This window comes from Varroa jacobsoni, unplaced genomic scaffold (genome assembly GCF_002532875.2).
Source record: "Varroa jacobsoni isolate VJ856 unplaced genomic scaffold, vjacob_1.0 scaffold_1387, whole genome shotgun sequence".
Taxonomy (NCBI): domain Eukaryota; kingdom Metazoa; phylum Arthropoda; class Arachnida; order Mesostigmata; family Varroidae; genus Varroa; species Varroa jacobsoni.
The window spans coordinates 74,904-85,017 of NW_019214289.1; the positions used below are offsets into that span (position 1 = coordinate 74,904).

Below are 10,114 nucleotides of genomic sequence, written 5' to 3' on the forward strand. Positions count from 1 at the left end.
CTTTTTTTTAAATTTATTCATATATATTTTTTCAATTTATATATTTATTTTATTTAATATATATTTTTTATTTCTATTATTACTGTAGGTAGACATATATATGGGTTCAGGAGACATTTTGTAGTAGTAATGAATATTTTCAAATTCTATGTCAGTTAGCAACCAGCCTTTTAATAGAAACCCTAGAAACAAATAAATTATGCAAACTGGAAGGAATTCGAAAATTTCTATGAAGAATAATGAAATCTGGGTAAACTCAAAATCAGGTTTATCATTAACTGGTGCAAGGGGTGTAAGGCAGGTACACCTCGTATCTAGTAATTGCTTTTATATATAACTTATATACCTATTGTGTAAATATTTACTTGTGTGTGTAAGTGTCATCCCATAATCGACTTTTATTCATCTTTGTTCAGTATAATGCTAGTAAAGAACTTTTTACGCAGCTAATTTATTTATTACGTTATTTCAATTCTATCGCAAATAATAAAATCCTTTCTTCTGTCGGTAGGATTTTGTACGCCAGAAGATTTCTTCTCCCATTCGAGGGTTAGACAAAGGTGGAAAAACGACAAAAGTGTAAATTCAAATGACTCGACCCAAATTCAATTCCTCGTTAGTGGATAATGCTCATATATATAACAATTGAGTACTATTTTATTTTTATTTTAGATAACTCTACCTCGTAGAATTTTCTAGCGTTTCCTGGAATCATTTTCCAGTTGGAGTATCGCGACTCTCACAGTAGACTCAATAGACACAGTATGTGAATAGTAGTAAAACGGCAGGAGTTATTTTCGTCAAGCTGAAGAGGACATCCAAAAAATCTTCCAATCGAAAAAGAATCTATGGTTGGTGCGTACATAACCGTAAAAGAAATTTTTTCTTTCTTCCTTGGCAGTTTTATTATAAGTTCTTCACATATTTGCACATGTATGTTGTTATTATTTGTTCGTAATAAATATTCTTCAATAACATTTTGTATTAACGGAGCTTATTTATTTCAAATTCTTGCTACCCGTTATAATGTGCGTCCGTACCTAAGCTATTAACAAAAATAATGAGATATACGGATATTCGCCCATCTACACAGGCTTTACGGCCTCCCCCATTTTATTTATTGTAGGAATCTATGTGCTTTTTGTAGAGAGCTCTATATATATTTCTATAGATTGCTCTATAGAGAGCAAGCTGTGCATTCTGTTTTTTATTGTTATCTTTGTTATTTACCCATAGTGTTTCTATCTGTTGAACACAGATTATAGTACCAGTTATTAGCGTACAAAGTATTAAAAACTGTCAGAATGAGCAATAACCCGGCCTTTTCCCCTTCTATTCCTGTTGTCGCGAATTTTTCGGTTGGTTCCGTGCGCAGTGTGCGCCTCATCGAATCTCGTCTTCTCGGGTGAGCGGAGATCGCTTTAAACAAAACGTGGACAAACAATTACAGCCGCGAAAATTTCATAGTGGGCTCACCTGTTACTCGTGTGGACCTTCGATAGCCGTCCGTTGATGCACTCCGGCTTTTTTCGTTCATTTAGCCTTATTGTGCCTTTACATTGCCTGATTACTGGGCTGGTACCGCTAACAAGATATGATCTTTCTCTTTTGAATCACATGCTTGATTTACATAGGCGGTTATTACGTAAATATGTGATTAGTAAATAAATGCAGCTATTGATGACGAGCTAGTTGGCCGGTCCGTCTGAGATCTAAGTACATCAGCTTAGTGAAAATATTTAAAGTCACTTGGAATTAAGTCCGTGCTGTTCGCAGCTTTAACAACGGTGTGCGCTATGCAAATTCATTGTCCCGCAAGGAAAGGGTCTTTTACGTTGGATCAGAGAGGGTTGATCGCCTATGCGCCACTATCTTTCAGTGTCCATCCTTTAGCTCTACCGCATGATACACGCACACCACTCATGCAGGTTATCTGTATCGCTATGGGTGCGCAATCTGGCACATTCACAAACAGAGAGACAAGACGGGTTTAGCGGACTGTCGGCGGCAGCGATGACGACGGCGGCAGCAAAGGCAACCAAGAGTGACTGCGATCAAACAGAAATATTAGGACAACTCTTTAGCCTACAGAGATGACTGTTACTAACGTTTTGACGGTCCGTGTTGCCAGTACTTCAAATTGTCGGACCAATCCTGAATAAATCGTGAGCAACTGGTTATTCTCCTGGAGTGCCTACCTATAGTGCGCAGAACTGTTACATACAACAACGGCGAACTGGCGCTGTTAATGCTGCTGGGCAACTGCCGGTACATTGACCTTGGTGCGCAATTCGTGCTTTTCCGGTCTAAACGACTTACTGATGCTGTTTTGCTTACGGTAAGCTGTCGAGAAGACCAATAGTCTTACTCTAAACAAAAGCCGTTTTATGAGCGAGTAATGCGCTTAAGTGTTTTAAGGTTCAGTGTGATGAACCTTACAAATTGACGCAATCATTATCGTCATGATTAGTATGCTTTATTCAGTCGAAATGTGAATCACAGTACAGTATAGCGAAGAAAGATATTACTTCATGTAACCGCAATTAATATTAGGCAACAACATTGCAGCTGTACACGTCTATCGGACGACGTTAATGTTGGCTGAGTGCTATCTGGTCGCTTATGACTTGATTGCCCCACAGGAGGAATAGAGGAAGGTACGGCGATCAGCTGAAACTGTGTAGTACCTGATAATTTTGGCCTGCTTTGTGGGATGGCGGACCGTAACCTCGCAACTGGGGGTCAGCCCCTGGTTAAAATAGGTCATTACATCCTAGGTGAGACTCTAGGAGTTGGCACATTTGGAAAGGTTAAAAGTGAGTACTTTCATAGTTCTTTATTTACACGAAATGTTGATAATATTAATCCTTCTTTATCTTCTAAAAGGAAAGTGCAAAACTTGAAGTGAAATCTTTTGTACTTTAACAGGTTTATAATATTTATTCGTTTATTCAGATCAAATAAATGATCGTGAACAGAAAATATCAAGTAGCTTGATAATAAGAAGCTTCTTCTGATATCAGTCTTTGTTGTTATGTGCGCTTGTTTGTTTGTGCAACAAGATCAACTTGCTGTAGACTTTCATTTGACAATGTGAGAACCTGAAAATTTAAGGTTTTAGACCTTGAAGACGATGTATCAGGAGCACGCGAATAATTGACAGTTAGAATCAAGGCAGTAGATGTATGGCGCTAATAATAATAATAACAACCAGTTTGTAATATCTCAGCTTTTTGTATTGTGCAAGATAAAAATACGTAGTAACGGTTCAAATTTACAATAGCGATGATATTATCATGTCTGTGGAAACAACGATTCGAGGTAGAAACGTGGTCTTTATTTATCAGTCAGTCCACGGTGCTTGTTTTAGTCGTGTGTCTTGCTGTTGTTTCTGGTAGAAGATAAGAAACGACATGCAGTGATTAATAGAGCGTTCGAAATATACAACCGGTCTACGTGTGCAATAGCCAATAATTTCACTCTATAAGCCTTCAAGAAACACGGAAACTGATGAAAGAGATCAGCATATCGCTCAAAGCAAATAGCCAAGTCCTCATTTTTACCCCCTGCTGGAAAAAAAGTGGTAAAGTTGAAGCAGTAGTAGCTGATAAATAAACCTATTTTTTAAGTTAAATGCAGCTGGGTAACTCAGTAAATTATGATATTAATACATCGATACTACTATGTATACTTTTCGGACTCTGTCGTAAAATAGCATATCTATAAAAACTTTGTTCCATAGCAGCCTGCATTACGTTCATGCAGAATGCTCGCAGAAAGCATAGTAATGCTCATCAAAGTTGATGACGTAAGGTTGTTACCATAATAAGCCATGCATGCACAACAATGTTAACAATGTTAAAATACAAGTTCGAGGTAGAGCGTGTTTTGCTGCAGTTCTTGCACTTGTAAATTTATTATTAAAGTAAATTATTTGTTCTATACATTTGTCATATGATAAATTATATAAAGAAAATTATTTTCACAACGAACATGGCAATGAATTACTCGCATTTACGGTATTAGCAAACATTTAATTACGACGTATGACCACGTATTATGAAATCCCTTACATTGTTACTCCACGCCTCTTATTTTTTGCGTTTGTTTGCCCGAAAAAAACACCGTTATTACCAATACTGCCTAATATATATATATTGGGCAGTATTGTATATATATATATTGTACCTTTATATCGTATAGATATAAAATGAAAATCTTCAACTATCGATCAGTTTTTTAACTCGTTAAAAAATGGTAATACTGTAATATTTATTTTTGGCTTTGTTTTTTCTAGTTTTTCGTTTGGCTTTATAACAAGTGTTTGGTAGCTATCTTCCGGTCTTTCTGATTTTAAAAGGCGGTCTCGCGAATCTACATTTTCGTACTCGATACAACTTAGGTTCCAATGAAAGAAAATATTACCTGACCTGTGCTACAACAAGTGAATAACGTTATTTAGGGCAAAGCCCTAAAAGCATTTGAACGCAAAGGTAAACTATATTTATACCAATTATATAGGTTTACATTGTTAACAGGACTGAAAGGAGCGATCCTGGTTTCCTTCAATTAACTTTAGTGTACTACTATTCGCTCTAGTGTTTACATCGTACGCCATACTTACGCTGGTTTGCCTCGGCAGCTTGCTGAACTACGTTATCAGTCAAACAACGTAATGCAAATAATAGAGATTTTTTTCGAGCAGAGAAACTAATCATGACTATGTATGTGAACATTTCAAACCAGATGGAATGAGACGAAAATGATACTTCCGTAGATAGAAAACGATCACCCAGTTCGCGTGAAACGGATCGGTACGTTATGATTTAATGTTCGTTTGCGATTGACTGCAAAGAACGAATGCGAAGTTTTGATCAAACTACGTTTGAAGACAGGGCTTCCTTCCATTTTGCTGATGTATGTTTTGCGTGTAAATGCTTTCCTTTATCGTTAGTTATAGTAGTCGTGCTTCACATATAGGGAAACTTGGCGGTTAGTGCTGCTCAACCTGTGGAGGTGACGAAGTACACTGGCGTTAGAGCCATTGGGTTACTCTCACTAGTCGAGTTTTAACGGTAGCAAAACGACGCAGTATTATATTAAGAGAGTTTTTCAGTTAAACCGATGTTTCCCAGACATGTCACACTTATCATAAGCAGCTCTACGCATAATAAAAAATATGAAGATCGTTCTATATATGTATATTTACAAACGATCTTGAAAACATTTCATATTTAGTGCATATGTACAGCACGTATTAAGTGGCGTTTCTTACATTTGAAAAGAAACCTGTCTACGGATCCTCGAAAAGTTTACCGAGGCTCTATAATGCTCATGGAAAGGACATCGTAACTATCAATATTTAGAGATATCTAGGATTTATCTGTTTACATTTTTGAGTTCCATAATAACTGCCAGCTAATTATTAAGTATTCGTAGACAACGACTTTTTTACACTCCTACTTGTGTCGTTTGCAGCTGCTAAGCACCAACTGACTGGCCACAAAGTGGCGGTGAAGATCCTCAACCGACAGAAGATAAAAAATCTGGATGTTGTTGGAAAGATCCGAAGAGAGATACAGAATCTCAAACTCTTTAGACATCCACACATTATTAAACTGTACGTATAGCCCAAAAAGTGTAAAAATAAACGAACTCTTTATAAGCGATCGTACAATTTATAGCTGATAAACTATGCATGTCAGCGACGCACCGCAAGGGTACACGCGACACATACTTTTAGTTAACCAGATACTCTGGTTAATCCTGGGAAACAAATCATTTCTAGCCTATTTGACCACATGCTCACTTTAGTCGGCTTAGCTAAGACAGCTCGGCTTTTGACTGGAAGACTTAGGAGTTGTTGCTTCAGACTTGTATGAACCTGTGTAGTCTATCTGAGAGATAAGGAATTATTACTAGAAGTCGCGTGATTCTCAAACTGTTCTTTTGTAAAGACTTCAACAATCTCAATTCCAACGGTTCGATCACAACGTTACTCAGCTTCCTTCTGCTTTTTTTACTGGTAACCATCTGTTAATATCTAGTTATCATCTATCACTTATCCTGTCTAAACTGACTTATTTCTAGTTAAAAAGTCCTTGCTGTTAATATTGAGATTATAAATATTGATTTTCTAGTATCATACTTGGATACGTAAGCAAATTATATTTGTATACCTACGCTGGAAGCTCTTGATTTAGTTTAAAATTGAGTATTAACAAGTAAAATAAATAGCAGCGTTTTAATTGTCATCTCATCCGTTATTAAATATGGTCAATGAAATCTAGATAATGCAGAGTATAACAAAGGTTGAACTCGTTTTGGTTATCTGTTACGTTGCTTTCGTCATCTACCGGGAGCGTGATTTAGTTAAAAAGAGCTACACAAATTTATTTTTTATTGACATTATAGCTACCAGGTGATCTCGACGCCGACCGACATCTTCATGATAATGGAATATGTTTCTGGTGGAGAGTTATTTGACTACATCGTTAAACACGGAAAGCTCAAGGAAAGTGAAGCGCGCCGTTTCTTCCAGCAAATCATCTCAGGCGTCGATTACTGTCACCGACATATGGTGGTTCACAGAGATCTTAAACCTGAAAATTTACTTCTAGGTTAGTATCTATTTCGCTTTATACCTTTCGTCACAAATGTATTTGTTGTTGGGCTCAGTGGACGTTTACAAACATGTACATTATGATGAATTTGCATTAAGCAACAACCCTGGTCCTTTACCTCGAAGAAAGCTGACGCTTTTGGAAAACAATTGTTTCTGTGTTTGACAAAAGTATAGAGATATGCCTCTAGTGAATGTCAAGGCACTAGCAGGCACGCATTCCTTATTCACTTACAATTACTGCATAATGACTTTGTATTATTCAACAATAATTCAGATCAGGCGTTGAACGTGAAAATTGCTGATTTCGGTCTGTCAAATATGATGATGGATGGAGAGTTCCTACGAACATCGTGTGGGTCACCCAACTATGCCGCGCCAGAGGTGATCTCGGGAAAATTGTACGCCGGACCTGAAGTTGACATTTGGTCATGCGGGATCATTCTCTACGCGCTACTTTGTGGAACGCTTCCCTTTGACGATGAACACGTACCTACTCTATTTAGAAAAATTAAATGTAAGACTTTTGTTCGTCCCGTAAGTGAACATGGGTGAGAGTAAAAAATATATAAACGTGAAATATGTTTTCTGAAGACTCACGTCTACCAGGAACTCTCTTCATTCACTCGCGTGGTCACAAAATCTCTGAAGCTCTGTAATGCTTTTAAGATGTTTATATTTCGAGTAGTATGTCTGGTATTCCGTTAGGCATTCCATCAGATGGCTGGCTCCCAGCACGACACAAACCGTATGTCTAAGCCCTGGTACGAATCTAGACCACAACACATCCCTAAGATTAGCATCTAAATACGTTATTCGTTAAGCTATCACTAAGACATGCTTCTATAATCAATGCCCATAGAACCACCCTTTTCCGTTCATCTTCGTTTTTATTTATTCTCACAACACTAACATGGCGCTATATGTTATTATAATATATAAGAGCAAACTGTTACCAAAAGGCCACCGATTCGCACGTCTATTAAGCAAACTTCGATTTCATAAAGTGGAAAGTTACTGCTAAGAAATTTTTTTCAAATTAGAATATCAAAACATGCTTCAACAAAAGAAGTTATAGTTATCAATAATAAACTCGAACACATGTGTCTCTTATGAGTCTTGCAATATTTATAATGAAGATGTGATTACTGTAACGCATCTATTTCATTTATAGCGGGGATTTTTCCAATTCCGGATTATTTGCACAAGTCTGTCGTATCGCTACTGATCCATATGCTTCAAGTGGATCCGATGAAACGCGCTACAATGGAGGATATTAAGGCTCACGATTGGTTTAAAAGAGAACTTCCTGCTTATCTTTTTCCACCGCCAAACGAAACTGACGCATCCATTGTTGACATTGATGCTGTACAGGTGAGTATAGGTATTTCCAAAGTTGCGGCGCCGCGCTTCTTGCCTTGTCGCTCATTTCCCGTGTTTAATAGGTTGAAACAGATTTCTTGTTTGCGTATAGTTTATAAAAAATTTGTTACCTCTGCTAATTGGAGTATAGATGTTTGATATATAAACGAAGAGCCATCGGCGTGTATCGGACGGACGTGGATTTTTAGCTGCATAGATTTAGCAATGTTTCGCGTTAAAATTATTTATCCCATTTCAGGTGGTGTGTGAAAAATTCAGTGTTGTCCAACAAGAGGTTCATGGGGCCTTGCTAAGTGGCAATCCGCACGACCAGTTAGCCATCGCATATAACTTGGTTGTGGACAACAAACGCATCGAGGACGAAACAGCTAAATTAGAGATTAAGGACTTTTACGTCGCTTCCAGCCCCCCGCCGTTATCGAGCAGTTTGGAGAGCCCTTCTCGGGGTGTACTTGGACATGTTCATCCCGAAAGGGTTCCCCGTGCGCGCCTGTTGAGTCCGGGGGGCCAGGAGCGAGAAGGGCGCGCAGCTGGAGCAAGCGGCGCGATGGCAGCCAGCACAGCCGGCCCTAAACCACCTCACAAGAGAGCCAAATGGCACCTCGGAATTCGCTCGCAGTCAAAGCCACACGACATTATGAACGAGGTCTACCGCGCAATGAAAGCACTTGATTTTGTAAGTACTAACAGCATAATCATTTTTATCATATTTACTGTACTACAAATTGTGCATAAAAACATAGGTAAAAACTAAAGCTGGCTTCAACCAATTACCGAATTTTCCTGAGCATAAAGTTGCTATCCTTACCGTTACCGTGCTGACAATAATATCTCAAGAGTAATCCCTTTTGCGAATTTTTCGCACTCTTAATCTCACGCTGTCTTGAAGATTCATCTCGGTTGTATTGATTTGTGCAGTAACTTTTACTATGAGCTGTACTTATACATTGCGATAGTTGCAGCTGTTAACTATTTTTTATGTTTTTAATAAAATAGTTTTACATTATTGGGTGAACAAAGAATACAGGATTTTAAACCTACCATCTGCTAACTGCTCATAAAATGACATGGAGAACTATATATAAGACCATGTTTCAGCCCTACATAGAGGGCTCTTGGCTTTTACCTGATTACACATTAAATTATTATTATGAAATAAAAACGTATATATGCTACATTTAAGGATACTAACTGATGATAATTAATTGCCCGCTCTCTGATAAACTCGTTGGTATCTTTCATGTTTTTTCTATTTGTTCTATTATAGCGGGCTAGGTGTATTTAACCTGTTGCTCCTGTTAACGCCATTTTAGGAGTGGAAAGTGGTAAACCCATTCCATGTTCGTGTGCGCCGTAAGAATTTGCCCAGTGGACGCCTCGCCAAGATGAGCCTGCAGTTGTATCAGGTTGAATATAAGAGTTATCTGCTGGACTTCAAGTCTTTACCGTACGCCGAAGACCAGTCGCAAGACCCAAGCGTGGCAGAAACCAGCCTGCATAGTTACCACAACACGATGGAGTTCTTCGAGATGTGCGCGGCTCTCATTACTCAACTGGCGCGCTGAGACGTACTGCAGCCGGATGGAAGCAGCCAAATAGAAATAAATGAACACCATGATGGCGGCGAATGAATCGTGCTAGTCATATAAAAATAAGGTGTTGCTAACAAAAATAATAGCTTCGAAGACGTTGCGAGCACTAATGAGTGTAGCTGCGGAAAAATAGCAGTTCGACAGATTTATATGACAGAATCCATTTCAATTACTAATCCTTGCTTCGCTTTTACACCCACGACGACCACCTCTGGCGCCGAATTCAGGTGTCGCGTACGGCCATGTTTCCAAATAAACCCCACTTGATCCCCGTGGTCAGTTTATATCTTCGCTGTGTCCATCGATGACAATGTTGGGCTGCTGCTACTACTAATGAACCTCGCAGCCTTCGAGCTTATAACACGTTGACGACAACAACAGCCCGATTATCAGAATGTGAAGTCAACCATCCGTTTATGGCAGACGTCTCGGCATAAAACGCTGCAGCTCTCTGAGCGGGGGTTATATCTGTGGTAATATAATTCCGCATGCTATATAGGCATACATTTACACATAT

The 10,114-nt window shown here is 38.5% G+C and overlaps 2 protein-coding genes across 3 annotated transcripts in view; one reads left to right on the top strand and one right to left on the bottom strand.

Moving 5' to 3' along the window:
* Window positions 1–1,569, bottom strand: part of Ns1 (Nucleostemin 1) — a 5,187-nt gene extending 3,618 nt beyond the window's left edge. Inside the window, exon 1 of the mRNA XM_022849082.2 lies at window positions 1,477–1,569. The gene's annotated coding sequence lies outside the window, so the exon portion shown is untranslated. The remainder of the gene's footprint in view (window positions 1–1,476) is intronic.
* Window positions 1,570–1,691: 122 nt separating this feature from the next.
* Window positions 1,692–9,611, top strand: AMPKalpha (AMP-activated protein kinase alpha subunit). Of its 2 annotated transcripts, none has more exons than XM_022849084.2 (8): window positions 1,692–2,338; window positions 2,569–2,816; window positions 5,479–5,620; window positions 6,415–6,620; window positions 6,900–7,139; window positions 7,797–7,996; window positions 8,244–8,681; window positions 9,319–9,611. In XM_022849084.2, exons 2-8 carry the CDS (start codon window positions 2,714–2,716, stop codon window positions 9,568–9,570), a joined length of 1,581 nt encoding a protein of 526 aa, XP_022704819.1. In that variant the 5' UTR covers window positions 1,692–2,338; window positions 2,569–2,713; the 3' UTR covers window positions 9,571–9,611. The 2 variants fall into 2 exon arrangements, with proteins under 2 accessions (XP_022704819.1, XP_086828237.1); XM_086972111.1 differs by having other exon boundaries at window positions 2,643–2,816.
* The last annotated feature ends 503 nt before the right edge of the window (window positions 9,612–10,114 follow it).

What these genes read in the sequence shown, in the direction of transcription:
- AMPKalpha (XM_022849084.2), top strand. Translation starts at nt 2,714, where the DNA reads ATGGCGGACCGTAACCTCGCAACTGGGGGTCAGCCCCTGGTTAAAATA. An exon ending in ACCTGAAAATTTACTTCTAG is followed by an intron (nt 6,621 to 6,899) that starts GTTAGTATCTAT and finishes ACAATAATTCAG; the next exon opens with ATCAGGCGTTGAACGTGAAA. An exon ending in TTGACATTGATGCTGTACAG is followed by an intron (nt 7,997 to 8,243) that starts GTGAGTATAGGT and finishes ATCCCATTTCAG; the next exon opens with GTGGTGTGTGAAAAATTCAG.